This window comes from Anabas testudineus, chromosome 12 (genome assembly GCF_900324465.2).
Source record: "Anabas testudineus chromosome 12, fAnaTes1.2, whole genome shotgun sequence".
In the NCBI taxonomy this organism is placed as follows: Eukaryota; Metazoa; Chordata; class Actinopteri; order Anabantiformes; family Anabantidae; genus Anabas; species Anabas testudineus.
Genome location: NC_046621.1, coordinates 6,518,950 through 6,546,242, shown reverse-complemented (window position 1 = coordinate 6,546,242; position 27,293 = coordinate 6,518,950). Strand labels below are relative to the sequence as shown.

The 27,293-nt window shown below is 40.2% G+C and overlaps 2 protein-coding genes across 13 annotated transcripts in view; one reads left to right on the top strand and one right to left on the bottom strand.

The window, feature by feature from the left end:
- Positions 1–13,155, top strand: part of arhgap24 (Rho GTPase activating protein 24) — a 51,661-nt gene extending 38,506 nt beyond the window's left edge. For 2 of the 5 annotated variants that reach the window (XM_026355959.1, XM_026355957.1), the window contains exons 2-8: positions 3,576–3,698; positions 6,416–6,623; positions 7,814–7,946; positions 8,455–8,528; positions 8,622–8,743; positions 8,839–10,015; positions 10,184–13,155. In XM_026355959.1, coding sequence (XP_026211744.1) covers positions 3,576–3,698; positions 6,416–6,623; positions 7,814–7,946; positions 8,455–8,528; positions 8,622–8,743; positions 8,839–10,015; positions 10,184–10,448 — 2,102 coding nt within the window. In that variant the 3' untranslated portion in view covers positions 10,449–13,155. Of the gene's footprint in view, positions 1–806; positions 971–3,575; positions 3,699–6,415; positions 6,624–7,813; positions 7,947–8,454; positions 8,529–8,621; positions 8,744–8,838; positions 10,016–10,183 lie in introns of those variants that run through there. The other 3 variants (XM_026355956.1, XM_033326278.1, XM_026355958.1) reach the window with 2 other exon arrangements.
- A 536-nt stretch (positions 13,156–13,691) lies between these two features.
- mapk10 (mitogen-activated protein kinase 10) overlaps positions 13,692–27,293 on the bottom strand; it is a 28,284-nt gene continuing 14,682 nt past the window's right edge. For 3 of the 8 annotated variants that reach the window (XM_026356449.1, XM_026356450.1, XM_026356447.1), the window contains exons 6-14: positions 27,118–27,256; positions 26,629–26,794; positions 25,955–26,026; positions 23,279–23,461; positions 21,662–21,786; positions 20,809–20,835; positions 19,748–19,811; positions 19,465–19,542; positions 13,692–16,997 (exon numbers count right to left, since the gene is read on the bottom strand). In XM_026356449.1, coding sequence (XP_026212234.1) covers positions 16,855–16,997; positions 19,465–19,542; positions 19,748–19,811; positions 20,809–20,835; positions 21,662–21,786; positions 23,279–23,461; positions 25,955–26,026; positions 26,629–26,794; positions 27,118–27,256 — 997 coding nt within the window. In that variant the 3' untranslated portion in view covers positions 13,692–16,854. Of the gene's footprint in view, positions 17,003–19,434; positions 19,543–19,747; positions 19,812–20,808; positions 20,836–21,661; positions 21,787–23,278; positions 23,462–24,284; positions 24,357–25,954; positions 26,027–26,628; positions 26,795–27,117; positions 27,257–27,293 lie in introns of all 8 variants that reach the window. The other 5 variants (XM_026356454.1, XM_026356451.1, XM_026356452.1 and 2 more) reach the window with 5 other exon arrangements.

Genomic DNA, 27,293 nt, shown 5'->3' with positions numbered 1-27,293 from the left:
ATTGGCTTCTAACAAATGATGAAGTCAAACAGGATTAGGATCATTTTAGGATCATGGCTTTTGTAACAAACGTTTTGAAGGCTTTGTGCAGGAAGGGGCCAAGTGTTTGACATCTTACTCATCTTCATAAACCGATTCAAGCACTGTGGAAGAAAGTTAAGCATCAACAGGAAATGGCAGTAGAAGCAGCAGTGTGTTGTAATGGCCGTGGTATGCTGTGTAATCCTGTTGCACGCTTGTATAACAGCTTCATAACCCGTAGTTTTCAAGAGGAAATACTTCCTTTCCACGCAAGTAATGGGAACAGACTGCGTTTAGGAGCAGATCCTGTCTACAAAAGCTCTCCCACCAACACCGGGGAATCACGATTACTTTGCGTGACAAAACAGACACATTGGCACCAAATCGGCCACTGTGACTAGTTGGTGTCACTGTGGAATCTGTCTGAAGGGTCCATTCAGTATCTGAAGACTGATCAGAATGGAGGATTGAGGATTAAGACTAAAAGAAACTAGGCTACAGTTGTCATAGACAGGATAGGGAGGCATCAAAGTAGTGGCATCAATCACTATCTTTGTATTTTTGCCTGTTAAATGCTGACACTCTACTCCACACAACCATTACGCATCCAAGTGCTGCTTCTCTATGTCTGCACAGCCTCCAGTCAGTCTAACTTTCAGCTTGTGGTGATCGGTGTGTGGGCAGGAGGAGGAGGGGGGGTCGGACCACAGAAAAGCTTGACATGGCCCTGGTAACACAGTGACCACACCAGCGCATCGATATGTTCTCTTCCTGTCTCCCCGCCTGAACTAAATCCATTATGTTATCAGCGGGAGCGCGCGTTTGGAACCGGGAGAACTTCGGGTTAATAATCGGAGCGTGAGGCGCCGGTTAGGAGCGACGGAGGAGGATTAGAGTCGGATGAGGAGAAACTCAGATGTGCCGGTGCAAGTGAGCTGCACATTTCCCGGTTAGTGCATCGTTTCGTGGCTGCTTTGCCGACGGAGTGACTGGCTGTGCGTTTGGCAGGTTGAGCGCGGATGAGGTGACGTCGTGGATGTGGTTCCAGCACTTTAGGTCTTTATGTTTTTTATGTTTTAGTCACGGATGGAAATAATATCCAAACATTGGTGGAGGTGGTTTGATTTTTATGCAGATAGGGTTCTAGCTGAAGTACCAAAGTTGCACTGCATGTTCAAGGTTGAAATCAGCGGGTGTGATGAATGAAGGGAATCGATGGTGTCTACTCTGTATGAGGGGTAATTAATGGGAGCTCTGTCAATAGCGGGTGGTGACTAATCGCTGGATCCAGCTTTACTTGATTCCTGAACAAATATGAAGATATGGTTCAGGACTTTAATTGGGAGCATTGATAATAATTATTTTGTCCATCAACCAGCCAAATACCAGAAGATATTGAGATGATTATTATTTTGACTGGAATATATTCTAAAATACAGCTACAGATTGACAGCTTAAGGGACCTGGCTTTGAATCCACTGGTTGACCTGGTGCATTACTGTGTGGAGTTTCCATGCCCCCCCCCCCCCCCCCCCCCCCTTAGCCTGCATGGGTTTTCTCCAGGTCCTCCAGCTTCCTCCAGCCCAAAGGCGTGCATGTTAGGGTTAATAGATGACTCTGAATTGTCCGTAGGTGTGAATGGTTTTCCATCTCTATATATCAGCACTCTGTTAGACTGGCAGACATGTCAACAGTGCACCCCGCCTATTGCCTGATGACAGCTGAGATTGGCTCCAGCACCCCCGCAACACTTAACAGGAAACGCAGTTAAGATAAATCATGTTGTAACCTGTATTTTTGTGACACTTGGGAACATGCAGAAAATAAAACTAATGTCTGAGGTTAAGACAAAGTAATGTCTGTAATTATGGAGAGCAGCGAAGATGACGCTAGTCGTCATCCTCAGCCGTCAACAGTGACAACAGAGGTGCTTTATATTCTTGCAAGCACAAACATACAGACACATCAGCAAGCTCAGATAAACAGAAACCATCTTTTTTTATCTGTTATCTGAACATCTGAAAGTAGCTCCACTAGATCTAGATCTACATTCATTATTGTCAGTTTGCATTTGATGTGTTTGTGAGGGGAGGTTATAGTAAATAAACACGTCCAATGCCACACAGGCAAAACACTGGCATCTGCTGCCGCTAATGAGATCTCATCAGGACTGACAGTGAACATTAATCTCACTGTCAAAGTTTGGCTCCAAGTATAGCTGGTAGTCCTGCCCTCTGACCTCTTGACCTCTCTGTGACACCAAAACATCCAGCTGTCATCCTACCACTTATTCACTGGTATTCTGAACTTTTTTTGCACACAATTTAAATTGTAAATCTAATTATATTAGATAATTTCATAATGGTGACAGTGTTAATAATGACTTTATATTTGAGATAATGGTCGATTTAGTTTTTCAAATTAATACAATTACAAACGTATATGATTGTTAATAAATGCACCTGGAGGTATCTCATTATGATGACTCTAAGTATTAAAGTAAAGTAATTACTCTTATATTTCTCTATATGAAGTTTCAAATCATTTGTTCCTTTAACATAGTGGTAAACCTGAACCTTTAAACTTATTTAGTTATTCGGGGTTGTAGTCTATAAATAGTGTTTATATGTAACAGGCCGATCTCATCCTGAGATGCAATCGATGGCGCAGGATCCCTGGTGGTCAACATAATGAATAATTCAACCACTGTGTGACACTCCATTTGTCTCCTAATAGCTCATCTATTCCTATAATAGAGCAGGTGCATCCCTGTGAAATGCAATGACTGGTTGCTTGTTTATTTGATCTTAATAAATCTGAATTGAAGCAGTACAAATGCTTGTGTTGTCATAGTGATTGGCTTCGACCACATTTGTTATGTGAAACAAGTCCAGACCCTCCGCTCCGAGCTGTCCAGTATCACAGGACAGCAGAGTGCTTCAGTCCAATCGGGATTCAGAGCCTGGCATTAATGGAACATAATATCTGCTCTGAGATATCAACTTTAGTTTGATTTATTACTGCTGGTGAGTTAAAAGGTGTGTGGGTGGTTGTGTCCAAAATCTTTAGAGACTACTGATTAGGGTCAGCTACTGTACATTAGCCTCTCTCTGCCTTTACTGTGAAGAATGATGTTTGCAAGTTTGACACACAATGGGAGTTTAAGATGTGTGCACACAAGCATGATTTGTGATATCGCAACTTGTTCAGTTTGATCCTGTTTGTATGTTTGTCAGCCTCCAGAATTCATCCACTTATAAATGATATCTATGACATAGGAAACAGTTGTGTATATTCACATACAGTAGGTATAGAATCTGGCTCATCTGGGCAAAGGAGCAGATGGAAACTTAACTTTAACTGGGTCATTTTTGTTTCACATGAATTCTTATACCAAATCACGTCCATAAATCTTTGCATTGAGTCAAGAGATTAGTTGAGCAGAAATGCTGATGATTTCCCTTTGTGTTGGATCATTAATGTTATGTGAATTTCCGTCTACTATACATATAATATTTTAATTGTTTACATTTCACTCTGTTTTATTTGCTCAGGGGCAGACAGAGAGCGGATGACAGCCAACCATGAGACCTACCTTCTTATGGCCAGCACCCAGAATGATATGGAGGATTGGGTGAAAACAATCCGCAGGGTCATATGGGCACCTTTTGGTGGAGGTGAGTACACACACAACTGTTGTTTTTGTTAGATAATTGTTCATTTGGGGTAGACAGGTATTGACATTAATAAACATCTGCCATCCAGGGCTTTGTCCAGAGTGAGCAGGTCCGCATGTTGTTTCATCATCATCTGTGCTTGTTTTTGCTCTCCATCCGGTCTGTGCATGCTAATAAACAAAGGAATTGAATGTGTTAAAATCCACTATGTGAGTCAATTAAACCAATAAAAAATGCGATGTAATAATCACCAAATAAACGTGTTTCATAGCTGAAGTGCTTGATAATGTAATTGCTCTCATGACTGTTCATGACTTTAGTAAGATCAGTGTGCTGATTACTGAGTCTCCCGCTGTGTCACGGTAGCTTGTTATTGACTGTACTGGCAGACATCGGCCTACATTGTGTGCGAGCAGAGCACAAGTGCAGCATTTGTATCTGGACCAGCAGCTCAGGCAGCTCTCTGTGACACAGTGAATAGATGGGTCTGAACCGGCCCCTCTGTTTTCAGTGCAGGGAGTTTGATGTCCATTGCAGTTGACTGCTCTTCAAAAGGACGAGCCATTTGTCAAAGATGCCACAAAAAGGTGGCTCCGCGTTGGAGAGGAGCCCGGCTTTCTCTGTCTCCCCCCACACATAATCACACACACTGACAGACCCTCATATTCCAGTCTTTGACGTTCTGCAGTAGCACCAGAGACTGAGCTCTGATTGGCTGCTCAGCGTCCATCAGTGTCCATGAAGTGTGATTATGTTGAGAGAGTGACAGACATGGATGGAGCTCCTAAAACGAAGCGAGGTCCTAAAAGTTTTCTGTCATGTTGTGCTGAATGAATTAACTGAACAAGCAGCTGGACAAGAGAGACTGTGAATCCTCTGAGAAATGTGCAGCTGTGGTCTCTCTATCTGGATCTTTGGAGATTTATTTCATGGTAACTACCAGTTCACATTTTAATTGAACTCTGTTGACTGATGTTGCTGTTGAGTTGATACTATATAGAAAAGTGTATTTATTATACATTTAATGGTTTAGTTCAGCCAATTAGAGATCTTTTTGGTTGGTTTAGTACATTCTTCACTAAAGACAATCGCCTTGTTTATTTTATATCTTGTGTTATTGGACTAGTGAAAGTGTAAAAGATGAGGAAGCGGAGATACAGTTGATATCCCAGATCAGAGTAAATCAAAGTAAACTACATATGAGTGTAGATGAGTGTTTGTGTCGTGCAGGTCTGTGAAGCCGACCGAACCCTTGAGTGTTAAAGAATCCTGTTGAACGCCTGCAGCGTGGAGGTGTCTGTCTCACAGTGTGTGCCAAAATCTTGTGGTTGTGTTTGGAGCCCAGTCCAGCTCACGTACTGTACACCCACATCATAAGCTGGTCCATACACACACACTTACATGTGACCTGGGAAAACATTCCTCGACTCATGACCAGAATGTCTGGAGAGGTGACCTAATTTTCATTCAGTGACTAGTTCTCATTTGTTCTCTGATGCTCTTTTTGATACGTGAGGCGTAATCATCATTCTTGACTCAGGCGGAGCGCCCCTTATCTACGTTTCACTTTGATCCATCTACGATGGAAGAGAGAATGGATCCGCAGCTTCAAATATTTCTTGGGAATTTGTGACTGTTTACTGTTTTGTCTTATTTGGGTTGCTGTGGAGGATGAAGTGGAAAAGGCTCCAAAGCGACTGACCCAGAGGAAGAAAAAAAAACACAACACTCCAGCGTTAATGTGCGAGCAGCTTGTTTTTCAATCAAAGACGATGAAAAGATGCTTTCTGAGAGATGGGAATGAAGACTTTGACTGACCTGCCATCAAACAGATGCATCTCAGCATTGATGTTCTGCTTTCTGTCATAACTGTTTTCTATGCCTCTGGTATGTTATCGTATCACAAATGTATTAGGAGACATTTCTTCTGGAGGCTTACAAGTTGTGTCACTTTCAAGAGGCGTGAGTATGACAACAGCTGATGCAAGTTCAAATTCTGTCTTTGTGTCCACGTTTAATTACTAGAAAAGCCACATTGTGCATTGATAAAATATAGATATAAAATATAACTTCAATGTTCGACTGCGCTGGTTGTTTTTGAAGATATTGCATGCTGTGCAAATTTTGTAAAAAGCACATGGATACTGTTAAGTCAGGTCACCGTACGGTACCTTGACATACCACGTGTATGCATGTGTGTGAGTAGCCTCTGTCTGTATCTGGAGACCGGAAAAGTATGCAGATCCAAATCTCTCAGGAAGCCTGCCTTAATCCCCTCTTGTGTTGCGTCCACATGAGATGGCTGCAAATGGAAATCTGCCTTTTTTTCTTTTTTTCTATGGTGACTGCCTCAGACAAAAGGCGAGAGGTGCTCTGCAGGAAGTTTGCATTTGATCATCAGGCTAAGACTTTGTGGGTGTACATAGTTTTTGCCTGGACTGTCTAGCAGACCGTATCATAAATCTTTTTCAACTGATTTAACTGCTCTCTTTGATGTGCTTTTAACTGTAGATGGCATGTCTTTTTGTAATGCTGTGAGAAACGATCCTTTCATTTTGGAAAAAGAGCACAATATTAAACTGTAAAATAAGATAAAACATTTTTTGTCAATTAAGACGCATACAGCTAAATAAGAGAGCTGTATTAAGCTGTATTGCTTAGTTCTGATATCCTTAAACATTGTGATTTAACAGTATCATACTTTATTGTTGTTTCAGGGATCTTTGGTCAGAAGTTGGAGGAGACGGTGCGGTATGAACGCCGGTTTGGGAACAAGCTCGCCCCTATGCTGGTAGAGCAGTGTGTGGATTTCATTCGGCAATGGGGCCTTCAGGAGGAGGGCCTATTCAGGCTGCCTGGACAGGCCAACCTGGTCAAAGAGCTGCAAGATGCCTTTGACTGTGGAGAAAAACCCTCTTTTGATTGGTAAGGAAACATGAGCATACTGGCTTTCTTTATTTCTTCAGTGCATTTTAATGTGTAGTTGATATGGTTAAGTTCTGCACCTGTGGAACCACATGGGTGCTTGTGTTGGCCAGAAACAAATCCCTCTAGAGGTTTACAACAAATACACGTGTGGACACTAGGTGCAGTTACATAGTTTAAAAGACTTGGAAGGTTTTCTCTACCTGATTTAACCCAACACAGACATTAAGAAGAATTAACTGTAGATAAAATCCAATATATTCCTATCTGGGTCAAAATTGAAACAAGCCCACAGGACACACATTTTCTTATACCTTTCTTGAATGTGCAATTGTGTAATGGTTATTTGTCTACTTGTGCATGGTACATGGACCTTGAAATCTCAAATTGACACAGTTGAGGCAGCGTTTATTTTTTTATTAGACCAGTCCCCCTTTCACCCGTCTTTCATTCACCCCAGATACTCTGATGACCACAAATAAAACCTGGATGGTTACACATCACATCAGCGTTTTTCACTACCTCCTATAAACAGGGGACACAAGGCCAAGCTGCACAATGACACATCATTGCTCTCTTACGTCTGCATTAACAGAACTCATGTTACTGTCCCTCACCTTGCTGGTTCCCTCGTTAGACCTGGTAACCTTCAGCTTGCTTCACCAGCTGCCCCAGACTGGCTCATTACTGGCAGGTCATATCAGCGGCTCTAGTGTTCTTGTCCTTCCTTCTTGCACTGTTGTTTTTTTTACCTTTCTACTTTGAAAGCTGCTGATGAAAGAGTGTTTTAAAATAACTCACCTGAGACCATGGATCTTTGGGAAAAATGCTTATTTGCTTTTGGTTGGAGAAGCGTGAATACACTTTCATATGTACCTATTAAATATAAAACTACAATGAGGCGTTTGCCCCTGTTTTTTAGTCTTTGTGTCAAGCTAAGCTACGCAGCTGCTGGCTGGTGTTTGAATTTGAACCAGCATATTTTCCAAAACTATTCCTGTAAATTCTACATTTGATTTATGATCTTATTTTCTGACACTGGTATTTCCATTATCTCATTCCACTCATTCCCAGTTCCCACTGCAGGAGGTTTCATGGTGATGATGAGTGTTTGTTTTATATGCCATTTAGCCATAATAAATTATAACCTCTACACTATTTCTCCCTCTATGTCTTGTCTCTCTCTGCAGTAACACAGATGTGCATACAGTAGCTTCTCTTCTGAAGCTGTATCTCAGAGAGCTGCCAGAACCCGTCATCCCTTTCAACAAATATGAAGAGTTCCTGACCTGCGCGAAGCTCCTCAGCAAAGATGATGAAATGGTAAGAAACAGCACTTGAATAGTTTCTTTTAACCTATATCTACCAACAAATTTCCATTTACACACTTCCCTTCTTTTCTATATGAATTTTGTTGGATTTCTAAAGACGCCAGCGCCAAATAAAGCTTTTCTAAATCCTGTGGTCTTTAAACTGGCCTCTTGCTACGTGACAATCCATCCACAGCTCTCTTAAAAATGATTTGGTTGTACCTGTACCTGTCTTTACTTCTAACATTATCTCAAACCATAAGATACAGTAAAGATAAGATACAAAACAACTTCAACCTCATCTTCCTCATATGTTTTAACACCTCCAGTGTAGATTAGGGCTACGGCATCTTAAGGACTTCCAAATGGAAAAGCACTGTGGCGCAGAATTCCTAACATTTATAATTATAATTTGGTTCAAACACTGTTTAAGCCCCCTGCCTGGGGGTTTTGATTAGCCATAAACTATTAATTAGTATGAATTACTATTCTGGTCCATAAAAAGTGTCCATCATCGGCAGGGTAAGAAGGAGTTAAGGCGGCTCGTGGAAAGTCTACCTCCAGTGAACTACAACCTTCTCAAGTACATCTGCAGGTATCCGTTCATTGTTAAAGTGGAGAAAATTTCAAACTGTGGTCATTATTAAATGGTGGAAGTGAAACATAGGTGGTATTTTCCTGTTTTCAGATTTCTAGATGAAGTCCAGTCTTATTCAGGAGTGAATAAAATGAGCGTCCAGAACTTGGCGACAGTCTTTGGGCCAAATATCTTGAGGCCGAAAGTTGAGGATCCAGTAGCTATAATGGAAGGTCTGTATTCCAGCAAATTATGTGCATTTTAATGCTGAACTTCATGAGAAAAGGTTCGAAGATAAACATAATGATGTATGTTATCATGTTGGCAGGTACTGTTCTGGTCCAGCAGCTCATGGCCGTTTTGATTGGCCACCATGATGTGCTATTTCCTCACAATGAGGACAGCCCTACAGCCCTTGAGCTTGTCAACAATAACAACATTGAACTACCACGACGACAAGCCGCCACAACTACCTCTGCGGTTGCTACAGTATCTCAGAACGCCGAGAACAACAACACGCAGGTTGTCCGGCATTGTGTTTGGGAAGCACCTGAGTCTCCTTCGCATCGTCAATACATAGACAACAGTGGCTCCCCGCGACCAGCGAGCCCTCGCAATGGTGTTGTAGGACGCTTTGACATCACCCGCAGTCCACCGCTGACTGTTAAAAAGAATCCGGCGTTCAGTAAAGGCAGTGGGATTGTTACAAATGGCTCCTTCAGCTCTTCACCTTCCTCAGATCTCAGTCAAGAAAAGAGCCAGACTATGACTGGAGGTGGGAGCTTGCCATTGCGGCGCAGTGGGACACTCAAAAGCTCCGGCACAAAAATGGGTACTAGTGGCGTAACAGGTGGAGGCAACACTGGGGGGAATGGGACTGTGCGCATGGGTCTTTCAGGCGCTGATGTGGTCACAGGGAGTCTGAACAGTCGCAATGGTCTTTGGGTACAAAATGGCTGTGTCACGTTACGGGAAAACAAAACGCGTGACTGCTCCAGTAGGGATCAAACAACCAATCAGAATCGTTTGTCCACATATGATAATGTTCAGTTAAACCACCAGAACTTGCAGCATCAGAACCAGATCACTAACACGTGTCTGAACAGCAGCTGTGAGGACAAACAGAGCGTAGACAGTGCCACCTGGTCCACCTCCTCCTGTGAAATCTCACTTCCGGACAACTCCACTTCCTGTCGTTCCTCCACCACCACCTGTCCTGAGCAGGACTTCTACGGAGTTCACTACGAAGACTTAGATGGACCGGCTCAGGACAATGAGCCTGCACAGTGTGGCGGAGGAAGAGAGGGAGAAGGCAGAAACAGCAACAGTGAAGGAGGTGGAGATGGCGCAGGGAGGAGCAGTTGTGGCACCAGCAGTAGTGATAATAGTGATGGTTTCACTGTCGGTAATGGACCCGGAAGCCACAGTGCACTGCACAGTTTAGTGGCCAGTCTTAAACAGGAGATGCACAAGCAGAAGACCGAGTATGAGGCCAGGATAAAGAGGTCAGAGTCCTGATTTGTACATTTATACAGATGTTATCTTTAGACAGAGTTTTCCATTGTCTTAATGCTAAAGTCATATTATGCACCATACAAATATTAGACAGTTCTTTTACAACAGATATTGCCTGTTCCGTGAATAATATCCCTTCTTCTAACCTCGTCTTGTAGCTTAGAGCAGCGTAACCTGGAGCTGGAGACTGAAATGGTGAGCCTCCACGAGGAGCTGGACCAGGAGAGGAAGAAGTACACCATGGCAGAGATCAAGCTGCGCAACGCCGAGCGCGCCAAAGACGACGCTGAGCGGCGAAATCAGATGCTGCAGAAAGAAATGGAACAGTTTTTCACCACGTTTAGTGACCTCACTGCAACTGGCAACTCAACCTCCACGGACCCCCGTCGACCAGACCGCAACAACAGCATCTGGATACAGTGAAGGAGAGAAAATGAAGAAATGCTAGTGAAGACAACGACAGTCGCCAATTAGAGGATGTGAACTAAAGCAGGCTCCAAACGGGTTTTGGCTGCTGGTTTGTGGAAGGCAAGGTGGGAAGTTGCATTGTAAAGGTTTATGGCATGTTTTAATTTAAGAGATAGGAGGTTTACGGTATTGCAAGCCACTTGTAAAAATGTAAGCATCACCTGGAGTGATATCAGTGTGACTTTATCTGTAAATACACTATAATTTAAACAGCAGACACTCTCCTACCTGTATTCTACTCTACTAGTCTGTGATAATACACAGTCAATTATTTCCCATCAGCTTCTAGATCCAGTTATGAGGGAAGTCAGAACAGTTGCATTCAGCAAAAAGATAAAAATAAAAGTACCAACCTTGGACCTGAAGACAGTTGAAGACCATGCCAAAACATCTCTTTATTTTAAAAGACTTTTAAAATATAACCAAAAATGTCTTATTGTTCCATGTGATTCTGTTGTGCTCGTGTAAATAGAGTGAAACAATGGAGAAGAACAGTGTCATATGTATGTACAGGGAAATAAAAATAATACTTAAAATGTTTATCTGATGTTTAAGCAAAGTTATCAGTGTGTAATATTTTATATTTTCCCTTGCACTTAATGTTTGTTTAGTCTCTGACCAAGGTGGCACTGAATGTTCTGTCAGTCAATATGTGTACCATTTAAATTGGAAAATATACTGTACATGTGCCTGTGCTTCTGTGCTGTTACATTTACCCCATGACCAAAAGAAAGAGCCTGTACTGTAAATACTTTATAGATAGTCGTAGACGCTACTTGTTAGTCTGCACAGTGGGTTTGAACATATTCAGATGAATATGGCATGTAATATAAGTGGATACCGAAGAATGTTTTGTAGCCTGTAAAAATAAATGTTAAGACTTGCACAAGGGGTCATTGGCATAAATCCCAGATAAAACTAAAATGTCATCACTTAGTACCAGTAAGAGATATGTAGCTGTCGTTATTCTGTGCTCACTGTTTCAAATGTTTGGGTTGACTTGGTCATTTTCTTGGTTTTCCCTGATAGCCTACATGTTTTTCTTTGTGCTACTTTAATAGGATCAATTAGCTGTAATTTGATTAAATAGCAGCTGTAGCAAATCTAAAGTGCCACTGGAACACAGGAGTGAAATTTGCTGGTAATGGGCCTCTGTACGCCTGTGCTTCCAGCTACAGTATTAATTTCCAGCATTATTACACCGAATTTCTGATCAATTGGATGTTATTACATTTTCTTTTTATTTAAATATTGTAGGAAAGGAAATTTCTAAGTGACCCCAAACATTTTAATGTAACTTGCAGTGTGCCTCGGAGCATGCAAGACACCATTTTAACTTTTAAATTGTCTTCTAACAATTTACCCACCTGGCACGACTGGTTTTTCATGTAAAGCTTGAATAACAAGCAGCAGCTTCAGCAGAGAGTTGCGTTTTGATGTCTAAACTGTGAAGAAAGGGGGATTACACCATCAATCATGTCAACAATGAGAACAATAACGGCCTGGTTTCTAAGTGAATGTCTATTAAGTGACTGCATATTGATGAAGACTTCACACCAAATGTCTACACATACTTACTTTGGATTTGCTAATGGGTACAAAACAAGGCACATGTGAGTGTGGACCTGCGCTGGACCTCTGTCAAATGAAGTTTAAGTGTGCACGTGTGCTGGCTACTTCTCTGAAAACCGGGTCCCATTTCAACCTGCTGCTGGTCATTGCAGGAGACCTGGAATGTGCACATGGAGAAAAAAAAAGTGCCTGAACAATTGAAGGAGGGAGGGGAGCCTGTGCTTCTCATTTTGCACCCTTCACTGGGAAATAATAGGCTTAAGCCAAGCTGACAGTGTCACCTCATTCTGTGAATTCCACACAAAAGGCAGATTATAGACACAGGGCAAGAGGGACAGGAGGACTGGGATGGTGGAATATTTTCATGACATGATACTTGATACTCAAAAGAACTCTAAAGTGACTTCATATGAATAAAAATGCATTTTGACGTTAGCCTCCCTTTTTGAATGTGTTTTTCAAGGCTGCAACTCTTTGTATTCAGCATGCTCTGTAGTGATACAAGGTTTGTTGAACATCAGCCCAGAAATCTCTTCACGTTGCTTGTTTTGTGTTGGGAAACAGCCACAATATTGCATTTATAATACAGTATATTTAAATTTAAACATAAGTCATGGCTAATTTCCTTTCTTTTTTTCTCTATATGATACAAATTATGCTTATGAAAACATCATGCTTTCATTCTTTGTTTAAAAAAAGGTACCAGGATCTATTTTGACTGGAGAAGAATTACAGTGGATAATTATATTCATATTAAATTTTATGTCACAATAATTATATATACTTGCATTATTAGGTAACTATGAAAAAGTAAATACAGGCTTGAAGAAATATCTTAATTCTTCATTAACCCCCATGAGGGGGGAACAATGTTGTACTGAAAATCTCAAAACATTTAACCGACAGCTTTATGACAGTGTCAACAAAAAATTGTTATTGTCATTTTAAAAATAGACTTTATGGCCTAGCAGTTAAATCAGATTGTATTTTGCACTATACTACACTACAATAATATAAAAAAGTATGTTATGATGTATTTTCTGTAAACTCAAGTAAGAAACTGTTAATGTATAACACAGAATACAAAACAGTTTGTCTACTTTTGTCTGCAGCAAATAAAACACCTGATCTTAAAGGAAAATACAGTAATTTGCCATAAAGCCAACATTGGACTGCCCCATAAATACTAATATGGAATATATGGAATATGTAACAGTACTGTACAAAGGGTCTCAACATTTCTTTACTGTGGTGTGAAGGAGTCCAAAGTGTTTACAAAGAGGAGTAGATTGGCACATTTCTAATATTATTGAAATGGTTTCATGTTGGTTTTAGAGGGGCAAATTGTGTGGTATTAATAGCAGTGTTTGTCTCTGTTAGCAATGCCATCTTCTACAGTAGACTAAAACCTGACCGCATGGCTCTGTCTGTACTTCTGTTTCAAAGTGTGCATGCATCATAGTGAGATATAATCTGTGTGAGTGAAAGCTGAGCTCCAGCTGCTCCACGTTGAGTAGACGACCAGAACCTATAAAAGTGACCACATACAACAGACATAATATATAGTGTATTTAAAATCAGTCCGGTAAAAGAAAACAACTGGGTAAATGTGCACCATTGTCCAAGATCAAAGGTTTTGTTTATTTTCAATCACATACATATACTATTTTTACATACACAGTTCCTTTAAAATGTTGTGTTTACAGTAATAGCTTTCAGTGATTTTTTTTCTTTTGCATTTTCAGTTTTGACTTTATTTGAAACGCTATAGCCTGAAGCTTTGAGATCAGCGTGAAACAGATACAATTTCTTTTTTTTCTTTTTTTTTCCCAACCTGACAATGTCAAAATCATGATTCATTAATACAGCACGGATTAAAGGAAACAAGAGAGAAGGAATCATAAAAGAATTGAAGGACAACATCACCTGATTCAGATGGTTTCATCATTGCAGAGATCAACATTTCAATCCACATTAACACATTAGCATCACCTGACCCTTGCAGTAGCTTGTCTCCCTGTCTGAGTGCAATAAATGTTTATTGCATTGTTGGATTTTTGTTATTTACAATATGACTTAAGAGAAAGAGGTGAAAATCGATAAGCTGGGGATCACAAGTACTGAGTCCAAAGATTTTTGTTGCCACAGCTGAGTACAAGATGCATCCTAATACACAGATCGACATTCTTGAAAGCAATCACACAAAAGTCATGACGTAGTAATGAAAGAAAATCTGAAGACGTGTTGTAAAATAATGTGCCCTGTGTTCCAGATCAAATATTCCAGTTCAGTTTTGAGATGAATGCTGGTTAATTTGAAATCACACACACACTCATGCACTCACACACACACACACACACACACACACACACACACTGATGAACAGAGCAGCAATGATGTGCAGAACCATTCATTTCTACATTCAGTGTTGACAACCCAGCTCTTCAGTTAGCATCATCTGTACTTCAGGTGCATCAAACAGGATCAAAAGCACCTTCTTATATTACAGCACAATCGTTTGGAGGGTTGTCTTACAAAAAGATCCAAAGTTTACATTCAGAAAAAGAAAGACAGAAGACATATGTTTCAGTTTTTGTACTCTGCAGTGACCAGAACACATACAGAGAGGAAAAGAAGAGTGTAGTCGGGATGGTTAAAAATGCCCTATAGAAAAACTGCAACAGTGCTGAGGGTATTTGTGGTGTCGGAGCCGATTCAAACATTTGACCCCTTTATGTGAAATTCATCTGAATATATTCAAAACACAAAGAGTTTCAAAGTTGCACCCTGTTTTTTGAGAGATTGCCCTGGCCAGACCCTGAACAGAAAGCCAAGCTAGCCGTAGCTTATTCTGGAGACGCCCCCCCCCCTCAGTCACCCTCTTAGCTCTGTGAAGGTGCGTAAGTGTGTGTGTGTCGGTGTAAACAGGCCACAGGCAGACGGAGTGTTAACAAAGTAGCTATTTAAAGTTATAGGTGTTTTGAGACATGCAAAAAGAGAAATAACCACCGAGACACTGTTAGACAATTAAATGACAAATGCAATGTTGTATAAAGGTGACGATAATGTTTTCTCCTATCATCACTTCAACTGTAGGTTAAATGACAGCTACACAGCTGCTACAGCTGACTTTGCAAAGTTCAATCCAAACAATTCAGCATCTGTTTATGAGCAATGATAAAATTTTGTAGAAGAAATTAAATAAATTACATTTGAAAAAACATGTCTTGTTTTGAATAAACATAAACATACTTGGCTAAAAATGTAGGTGACATGGGGACGTATAAGGCAGAAAAAAGAAGCAGCAGAAGAAATATAATATTAAATACCAAAGAATAATATGATGTCTACACCTGTAGTGTTTCTTTCCAAAAGGCACTTGCCATATCATGGGCCCATCTATCAAAATAAATATATCAATAAATACATCTTCCAGCTAAGAAATAAGTGGCCTCTAGGCAGTCCCTTTATTATTGACACAAACGAAGCCTGAGTTATTGTGTAATTTGAGGTGAAATAACGTACATGAGTTTATAGCTACGAGGTTAACACTCATCGCCCGTCTTTTAACTAATAAACGTTTGTTTCTACACTATGTGTCCAATAAATAAGAATCATCTCCTGGTGGTGACACCACAGTGAAACAGACCAACGTCCTGTGTCTGCTAGAGGTTGTTGGTACACAAATGACATGCAGGACTGTAGGCCAGCCCATAGGGTGGAGGAGGGGCCAATCACTGCCATGTGAAATAAAAGGGCTATTACACACAAATCACACATAGGTAATCCTATGATCCTGCACACAATCAAAATAATTTATTTCTGAGTGTCCTGACCCTTTAATTTCCAAACTCTGCCCTGCCGTGTGTAATTGGCTTGCCTGTGCGTCATACACACATACTCACACATCCTATTCTGTGACTAGATCCTCCACGTCTGGAGTTGAGTTAGTTTACATAATATATACAAAAGTCTCTATACAGACTCATTTTAGCATACAGTGAGATTAGCATTGTTTTTAATCTAATCATGCAGGACTACAGCAAAAGGCAGGGGCAACTGAGGTGGAAAGCAGTGATGTGGCAAGGTGCGCTAGTCAGAAAAAAACTCCCAGTGTACTGGCCGTCAGTCCCACTCTGTGTACCCTTCAGCTGTACAGAATTACATTATTTACAAGTATTGCAGGGAGCGCCACTTTGAGTGACTACACATTCCTGCAGAATAACCACATACAACACACAAATCAGGCAACCTTACATTGGGGTGGGGATGGTGGCGTCTAAGACAAAGCCAAGGGGTTAAAATATAGAAGTGTCATTACATAATGGTTGGATAGGGGAAAAGGAGAACAAAGTTTGTATTGTACAGTAGTAATGAGCAAAAATGGCAGCCCACCTTGCCACAATGATTGGAGCACAAACGCTTTTGTAAGGAGTTGGGAGACCAGCAGCCAGCCAGTATGCACATTACAGAGATTCAAGTCTAAGCATTTGGTCATTTTGTTTGGATGCGATATACAAAATATTTGGGGTAATATAAGCAAAGCAACTAGAAGATCATTAACATTTACCTCAGCTCATTTACTTCAGTTTAAATACCACTGCTGTTTTTGAATGGCAATGCACAGGCTTTAGATTTCAGATTCTTTGTTTCCATAACTCATGTTTCTGTTCTTGCTATATTATATATTTTGATCTTTGCTCTTTTTTGTGTGTGTATTTTAAGTTGGTCATTTCAATTGAGTTCTTCACCTACGGAAGAACATGGGGTTGCGCAGGCAGGCGGCTAGTCACCTGCAACACCCCAGGGGTCCTGCAGAGGTCTCCAGGCTGCTGTCAGTGTCTGAGGCCAGGGTCTGATCGGTGGACATGGAGGAGATGTCGTTGATGGAGGAGGAGGGAGGGAGGCTCTCGCTGCTGTTCACGGCTGCACCTGTGCTAAGGGAATCAACAGCAGCGGGGGGTTACAATGTAAAAGAGTCCTGGTAAAGACAGGAGCAGAGATACATCCAGGACAGGTATTTTGTGAGAAAAATGTTCAATATATAGCAGTTAAATTTGTTCTAGACATCAACAACATCAACAGCAGCTGTGCGGCACCACAATTAGTGTGTCTATAATGAAACAAAGGTAAAGGTTTGGGTCCACTGGGTTCCACAGGAAGGATTCTTAAAAGCTGCAGTTATTCAGCAATCATTAAATATGTAATATATTTAATGAATCATTAAATATGTAATATATTTAATGATATCAAATACAATTAGTTGTTATCATTTATATTCCAGTACATCTGGATGTGGTTATCCATTTCAGTAAAAACTTGGGCTTATGTCTTTATTCAAGCATCTCTCATCAGTCGAGTCATTTTCACTGAATGCCAACATGATGAGATTGGACATTTTTATGTTATCATTATATTATCTATTATATAGTGTCGCGTCATGTTATGTTATCTCAGTAATTCACCATTTTTAATTAACAATCCAATTTTGTCATATTGATTTTGTTATGAAGTCATGATAGAAGCAGCTGGCGATAAACTTCTGGACTAGCAGACAAGGTTAATCTCCATTTTCAAAAAATGAGAGGGTGCCAAGGAAACACACAGCTCAACCTCCCAGGGTCTGGATGCCACTTTCATTAAATCTTCATTGAGTGAGTTCTGCTCTCTCTGATTACCTTATGAACTTATCAAAATATCCAATCTGATTTTACCACTGGAGTTGGACGGCTAAAGCTTAATTAAAAAGAAGGGTATTGCAAATATGACTTGTAAGCATACCAGTAGTCCTGTAATTTAAACAGAAGACATGCGCACAGAGACAGACAAATAGTTTGTGTCTATTCCCAGTGGTAGGTAATTGGTTAATGGAGACTTGAGGGCACTTCAGCCGAACAAATCAGGATAAATGTCTGGCATCAATTTCAGCAGTCACTGCACTTGTATGTTTACTTACAGTAAATACATTTGAAATATCTCTTTAATATATTCTTACAATCCACAGTGCAGGAAGAGTGTACGTCTAAATCTTGAGACTGGCCTCAGCATAGACCACATTAGTAGTTTAATGGAACATTAAGCCTTTAAGTCATAAATTAATGGAGGTTAATCTCTGACAAAAGCTATGATGTAGGATTATAACTTGTTGTTTGCTGCTTGTACTGTCTTGTACTGTACAGCCACCTTTTGCACTCAGTAAATTAATTAGTTATTTTGGGAGCTAAGACAGGCTCATTTAAAATATAATATACATGTGTTAATTGCATTGTAGACACTATAGAACAAGCTATTAAAACTGGGCTATTACTGGTCATAGTTTCCAAGATCTCCAACAGATCCTGTAAGAAGATGCAGTAACATGAAGGTCATTCTGGTTCAGACTGAGTTATCGTATGTGCTCTCAGCTCTTGTGTTTCCCTGCTGCAGTAAAACACTGCCGTCTGCAACTCCTGCACTGCACTGCGTCTGCTACATGCAGCATCAGACATTAGGCCGTCTGCTTAATTGCAAATAGGTGCACAGAAAAAGAAAGATGGGGGTCATGGATTTGTGAGAAGCAGAGCTGAGACATATATGAAAGATTGTTTATGTGTAATTGCAATGAGAATGCGTGTTGTTTCTGGGTCCGCTGGGAAAATCAGAGGGCTTATGAGCTTTCAACAAGATCTCTATACGGTGGTTTGGCCATAAAGAGAGACTTTATTTTTTTAATTTACTTTCTATTCCTTTTTTCTCTCTTATACGTGGTACATAACTCTCATGGTCGATTCCTCTGCAGGAGCACGGGTTAAGTATGTGCTTCAGATTTACAAAATTATTCTTAATTAGCCATTCTCCATTTGCTTTTCATTGGAGAACAGCTATTGCTTTGACCCGAGCATTTTTTTTTTCCCGTCTATGATTAAACTAGAGTGTGGGAGGCCTGGTCAGGTTGTAAACATGACTCCACACTGCCTCCCTGAGGCAAACTATGAAAACAGCACTCAGTGGGGAAGTCATTTACATAACAAAATGGTATAACGTGTAATATGCTTCCACTGAAAGCTGACATGTTCTGTGATGGACCCCAAAGAACCCAAACCTTAACCCTTAATATGAGATGTTGGCACATCTACACATACACATTACACATGTTCAGACACCATCTGTTGTTCAACATTAACAACATTCTGTGGAGTTAACATTAGCAGTTATTACAGTAGTTAGCAGTCTGAATATTTAATCTAACAAATACACCTGGCACAAAACACCACAGAACTAAACAACATTTAACTTGAGATGCAAGAGACGAAGACACATGATCAACAGTACAATGGGTTTCTCTATTTACAAAGGGTAAATCCAGTAAGGTTATAGTAAATTCACTTACAGAGCGATTAGGGTTATGCACTGAGAGTACCTGAAGGCGAAGGTTGTCCCTTCACAACGCCATTCTTCGTTCTCTCCTCAAAGTTCATCACCTCTTTGTAGATTAGTTCTGGCAAGAAGCAAAGTTAAGAGAGAAAATGATTAAGACAAACGAAGCAGTAAAAACACAGTATGTGTACATATGACAAGGAAAAGAAGGCTGTAATGAATCTCTTTTGTTTGTCGGACCCTTTAGTTTAAGATGAAAATGTAAGACATGGAAGTCAACAGAGATAAAAAAGTACAAAAAGTCTGTATTCTTTATTAATTCTCACCTTTCCATTCATCAATGGAGTGTTCTCTTTCATCCAGCTGCTTGTCGTAGATCTGAGGTGGAGGCTGAAGCAGAGAGAGTAAAACTATTTTAGTAACAGCTTTGCTAACTACAGACAGACAACAACATTTTATTCATATGGTCATTACTGTAACATTAATATCTTCAGGTGGATCATTCGTACTAAATACAACGCAGGAAGACATTTTACAGGTTTACGTAACGATGCCATTGTTTTTGATGACACTGTTGATTAAATGAATAAAACTATGAGTATGACAAAAATATCTGACCATGAGAAACACATTCGACTGTTGAGTTAAATGACATATCAATATGTACGGTATCCACACAAAGACATGCCAAGGTAGAAAGTAAGCACAGGTGGATTATGGTGAAAAGATAAAATGTATATAAATGAGGGAAAATAATCAATCAATAATATATATGAATCTAAATCACATCTGTTTATTTACATAAAGTAATAATAATAATAAGATAAGGTGGGGAGAGCTGTCCAGCTAAGAGTGTCTATGTCGTCCTCCCTTGAGATTGTCAATTCATCTTGTGCGACACAAAGATGTTGTCTATTATCACTCATTCATACTGATCCTCCCCAAGCTGACACCATAATCTTCCATAATGGTCACTGCAGATGACAGGACCACCTATAAAACTCTGTGTGACGACCTCTGGGGGACAGCTACAGATCAGCATTCGGCAGCAAGAGCAGAACAGTGAAAGACTTCCTTCAAACAAGGATTTAGCAAATGAATTGTGTTGTCCAGGAGCTATCCTGTCTCAAATTAAGATCATGGGAATGATTTATGTGCAGCTTTGCTGGATTGTCACAAACACATGCATGAAAAGTTACACCTCTTAGCTGCAGCTAAACACCACAGTGATCTGATGCCTTGTGCAGATTGTCCTATTCTGTGAAATGTCTAAACCTATGTATATCATAACATTATAATTTCTGATTGGTGGCACACTTCATGTGCGCCATCGTAAGTTAAAGACCAATGGAGGAATTTTCTTAGATGTAGGGCGGTTGTTATTTACCATGGATATTTGGATGAGATCTCTGGCCTTCATCAGCATGAGATGACAATAGAGAAGGGGAAAACAGCAGAAAATGGGTTGAAATGCCATTCACAGCCATATTAAAAACATACCACATCAGCTCTAACAACAATATCATCATTAAAACCGTCACCAGTATCAACAACTAGACAACCTGGACAAGTGAACAGTTCAATAATTCATGAATACAATGAGGGTGTGTGCAAAGTACGACTATTAACCGACAGGGTAAAATTGTAAAGCTGAAATTCATCAGCTGGTCATGCTCTCATTAGTGTATTGCTGCAAGTAGAAGCAGTATCAGTAGAACTTCATTAAGCTGCAGATGGCTTTTTCCCAGTCTCACTGTCACCTCATACTAATGAGGCACTGATGAAGAATTAGACTTCACCAAATAAACCAGAAACACCACGACTTTTATGATACAAATATACGGCACTAAGTCGTTGTTTGCTGTTGTAGCAGCAAAGATTCACTAAGAATTCAGTGTAGTGTTACTAAAGCCAAAAAAGTATATTTAAATTCAGAAATTATATATAATAAATAAAACCATAAGTGAGAGAAAAATGAAAATGAGATGTGAACCAAACATTTAAAGCACATTTGTAAATGCACTGGGCCAGCTTTTTCACTATGAGGGAACATTTTGTAGTATCAGCTAGAAACTGATCTCTGCCTCATAAAATGAGGGGAGTCATCATCATTATTTCTTATAAGACAATGCAAACACAAACTGTGAATCAGTAAACAGTGCTGACCGATCAAAGACAGCAGGAGAGAATTGAGCTTGGGAGAATGATCAATACACAGCTCTGCCAAAAGGCCTACTCACCGCCTCCACCTCAGCTGGATCATACCACACGTTGATGTAGGGGTGCTGTAAGGCCTCATCCACTGATATCCGTTTAGCAGGATCAATGATCAGCATCTTAGACAGCAGGTCTCTGGCCTGGCTCGCTGTATTCGCAAAAAAAAAAAAAACAAAAAAACAAAACAAAGACAACGACATCTGGTTAATTTTATGAGCCAAGAAAGTATTTCTCTATGGCAATAATAAAGACAAAGTATGTCAGAAATAGAAGAGAGAGAACAAACAAATGGAAATGACGGGGATTAAAGAGAATAATAAACAACAACAGCTTGTGAAAGGAAACCAGACCCTCACAGCAACGCAGTCACATGTGGATTAACAGATAGACAAACTACTTTTAGAAGAGAGCTGAGGGATTATTTTTGTCCCTATTTGAATTTTGCAAGCAAACATGTCCAACATTTCCTGGTTCAAGCAGCTCATTTTAGTCTTGTGTTTAGTCTTATGTGTTTTGGTTTTAGGGAATGTTCCAACTTTTCATTCTATATATGCAAATGATCAATCAATCAATACAACATGAATCAGTAATGAAAGCTGTATGCTGCAGCAACCACATAGACAATTGAATTATATAATACTTTACGGTCCAGATGTCTTTCAATGTCATTATTGAAATTCAAGATTCTAGATGCGGCACAATAAGAGGCAGCAGCATCACAAGACGCTAAGTTGGTCAGTCTCTTATACCCGGAGGCCTTCTTGGGCAGATCTGAAATCGAGAACCTTTAAACCACACATCATCACTCTCCTACACACGCTGACCTTCACTATAAATAGCTCTACAGCACCAGAGGACTGAAGAAACTGAGCAGAGATCTCAGAAGACAGATGAGCCAGGCATACGTCTGCATTTTTCCTCAGCCTCAACATGTCAATAACAAGAGGATGGTAAATCTGTAAAATGACTCCTCTACTTCTGTCCTGATTCCTTCTCTCTATCCTCCAGTCTGTCCTCGCCTCCTACAGTTCAACATAATGAAAGCCCAAAGGATATCTGACTCACTTTCTACCTGTCACAGTACAAAACACACTGAACGGCAGAACTTCCATCGAGTCTCACACCTTCCCACTCTCTCTCCCTGGATGGTTTTCCTTTAACACTGTCACTCTAGCAGCGAGCAGCCAGACTACAAAAGTAATTCATGAGAATTTTACCAGACAGTGTTTGATGTGAGAGTGAAGATGCATCCCATGGAAGGGGATTTCCACTTTTTTAAAATATTGGAAAAAGAGGGTGCACTTAGAAGGAGAAGGAAATGATGTCTTGGTTAACGTTGTGCATGTGAAATAGACAGAATTCACTAAGGCTCACTTAACTGGGTCCAACAGAATACATTTAAGTGAAAAGATTTCCATTTAATTTGGAGGGCAACATGCAAAATATAAATTTCTCAAGGTCAGGGAATCACCAGACAGTGTCACCTGTAAATTGTGTGCAAGAATACACATGAACTGAACAATGACTTGCAAGCATTTTAATTACAAGTAATCGTTTAATAAAATAAAAAACCACACAGGCAGGTCATGTCATACACATGTAATGTGGTTCTGCTACAGTATGGAACTACATGTTCTCACCTTTTAGTTTGTTGTGCTCAGAGTCAGCAGGGAAAAGGCAGTCGGGGAAGAGCTTGGGAAAGGTGAGGCCTGCATACTTTGGTCGATTCTCGACATAGTTCCTCACCGTGGGCTGAAGTTTCTTCATAAACTCTGGTGAGGGTGTGCCCAGCTGCTCAATCACTTTGTTCCACTGGTCGATATCTGGTGTGGTGGGTCAGGATTAAGGGAAACACACAGGGAACATGCCGCATCCTGTCATCCTATCTGCTTAAATGCCATCTACTACTCCAACACCAAACTATTTGATTTTAGGACTAGTGGAAAAACAATCGCATTACAATTTTCTCATTATAATAAAAATGCAGGTTGTGAGATAAAATGAAATGTAGAACTGGACAAAGAACATGCGGCCTGCTATAAAACTGCGAACCCCATCCAATCGCACAAAAACATCCATGACAAATGACAAGCTGACGTCACATTAAAGAAAGATCAGTTTAAGAATTTGGAGGCTCAACATTTTATGCATCCCATCAAAAATCTGTCAATAAATGATGATTTGTTTGAACACTTTCTGAAACACAAATAGATTTAAATTGATTAAGTAGTACATATATTTGAGTAAGCACCTACATGATTATACTTTGCCTCTGCGTTACCCATCCACACATGCCAAATGACCTCCTTCCCCTCCCCCTGTTCTCACGTAGAGTGCCAGTTCTTTTTTGTCTCCACTGCACATTGGCTGCAATCCCCCAGTGCTCAGTGAGGCACTTTTTCTTCACACACTAAGGTTCTTATCCATGGCTCTTTAGCATGTTGTTGGATACACTCAGACAGCTTAAGGTGTTTTTCCTCAGTGTGCCAAAAAGCATGACTCTCCACTATGTTTGGGGTTATTTATGTCTTGGGGCATCGTGCACCTGAACACAACTGTTCTCATGAAATTGCTGTGGATTTATTTTTACGATGTTCAGGTTTGTATATGAACTAGTGAGTGAGCTGCAGGAGGCCAGAAGGATACGGTCAGTCCCAGGGAACAGCACTGTCCCTCTTATCACTTCTCCAAAGATGCAGCCAACTGACCACATGTCCACTGGGGTCACATGTATACAAGCAGGCACAAGCACACACACTTGCATTACCAACAACACTAATCTTGTATCCCTATGTTGATTGAATTTTGCTATTTGCTAAATACAAAAATGTACAAAACAAAATGTACTAGTACTGTTAGTCATCACTCAATACATCCAAATAGGTACTTTTGCAACACATATGCATCATGTGCCCGCACACATCAGTTCATCTTACCAGTAATTACATGTCTACACTCATAAAGAATATAGCCCCTTTGCTGTCACTCGGTAGCCACTTATTTCAACAGTAAATAGCCATCAAACACCCACTCATCCTGAGGCTCACTGTGCTGTGACCTGTGAAGACAGACTGCTATGCTTTGTCATTACTTGACAGACACTCTGGAAGGTGCAGATAACTTCAGCCAGGTCAATACCACAAGTCAAAAAGTCTATGAAGTAAATTAAGATTAGCAACGGCCGGAGCACCAATACAGAATTCATCTCTAAGCCGAAGATTAACAAGTGTGTGTGTGTGTGCGTGTGTGTCACTCCACTTCACTGATAACACTGAGAAAGGATGGATTGTTAGATGGTCAGGTCTTTGTGCGAGCAGAGACAGAAAGAGAGAGCGAGTGTTAAGCTTTCAGGGGCTGAAAATTAGACACTAGTAACTGCAGACAGGCTTGTATGCTGCTTATCTGCCTCTAAACATCTTAAAATAATATTATTGAAAGTTGTTAAATAAGGAATATTATGCATTGGCTAATTTTTGTAACTCTGGACAGGAAAAAATGCTGTGATGACTAAACAATGCCATGGCGAATGTGTGCTGTATTCAAAGCTAAAGGTGCTGTTTTTTTGGACAGGCAGTGTATCATCTACAAACATATTTTTAATTGTTTTAGTTTGATGTTAGTATTGGACTTCACCATGTCAAGTGAGTTCAACTAAGAAGCTATTAAGAGAAGCATGAATATATTAATTATTCATTATTTATTCAATGAATGCTTAATAAATGTCTGACTCACACATGTGGGCTTCCTCAGATGGTGGGGTGTACTGCATGCATGCACACGTTAACAAACTCAACATGGGGACTGTTTATTAAAATCCATCCTATGGAGTTCTTAAAAAAAATCCTTCCTACTAAAATAAGTAATCTGGGAATGCAATTACAGCCCTCTCTCTGCAGGAGAACAGACTAGACAGCACTCCAGAAACACCTCAAATAGCACACGCTTTCCACAATATGAGACTGAATAAAGCCTATGATTCAGACATACTGACAAAAGAAGAAGAATGCAAGATGCTTATTGTATTATGTTACTGCAGATCATATTAAAAATGTTAAAATAAGAGCAGTTGGGATAGATACAAACATATGTTATGAAGCCAGCGTTTAAGTGTGGTTTAGTTCACCCCAGTAACACACAGAGAACATCAGGCCAGGTACAAATCGACCTTCAAATTAAATGTAAAAAGTTAAATGATGCAAAGCTAAAGAGAAAAAGTATCTATTGTATATTTCAAAAGCTGAATCCACATTAATATATTTCTCAACAGGAAAATAGTGTTACCATCAGATTGCATGGCTGTATGTTAACAAGGATACAGTCCCGGCCTGGGAAAAGGATTTTGTGGCGCACCATTTCTCCCATAATGCACCCGACCGACCATATATCCACTGCACGCGCAGAGGTGAGGGTGAGGCGAAGAAGAAGCAAAAGAAAAGAGAGGGAGGCAAAGGTTAGTGTTAGACACATCGAGTAACCATAATTAGTAACTAGCTGTTATTCAGTGAGGGAGAAATAATTAGTGAGAGGTGCTGCATGGAGGTAAATAAAAAGAAGAAGAGCAGGAAAAGAGAAAAGCAGTTTCTTAGCAGGACTAACTACAGGCTTGAATCCATGGGAGGAATATGGCTAATGAGTCATAGCTTAGGCTGGCATTCAGTCACATGTCTGATGTTCTGGGGGCTTTCAATCAGTGACTCATATCTCCACCACCACAATTCACTTTAGTTCTTTTGCAAATTGCTACTTCACCACTTGCTTTCAAGCTTTTCTTTCATTTTCTATGATAATTTCATTTTCACTTCTTAAAACAGCTTGTTATCCAGTGGCACCAAACATTTCTTGACTACACGTACAGATGTTGGTTCACTGCCACGACGAGTATATCACGACAATAAACCACAATCATTTACTGATTCAATGAAATTAGAAACTACTACTACTGGTATTATTTAAATACTACATCTGCATTTGATTCATGCATAAGTCTTACCATTCTCTTTGTATCCCATGCCCAGGATAACCTCTGGGGCTCTGTAGTATCTAGTCACAACATAAGGGGTCATCATGAAGCTTGTGCCTGCAGTCCGGGCGAGACCAAAGTCCAGGATCTTCAGGGTGCAGTCTGACTTCACCACTATATTGCTTGGTTTGAGGTCCTGGAGCCAGAGTAAAAAAAGGCTGATGTGAGAAACAGCTTTACTTCTTTACAGCTTTCAACAGAGAGAGTCTCTTCTTTCAGGTATTTCATTAATGTTCGACCGATGACACTGCAGGTAAGTGCTGATCTGGATGTCAGAGATTAAACTAATGAGGTAAGATGTGCTACTTAATGAGTTCTACAGGTGCTGCTGGGTGGAATTTTATGCTTAATGACGGTGCCTGTTCATATTAGACTACAAATTGGTATCCAGACAGAGGTAAAAATACACAGCTGAAACCATATTGAGGACAAGAAAACTGAGAGGTATTGATTTCCTACCCTGTGAATAATGCCGGCTGAGTGCAGATGTTTGATTCCACACAGCATCTGGTAGAGCAGGTAGGACATTCTCTCATGGTCTAGCTCCATCTGAATCACCTGGCACAAGTTGGCATCCATCAGCTCCATCACTAGGTAGCTGAAAAAGGGATGTTACTGATTTATTAGTGGTCTTA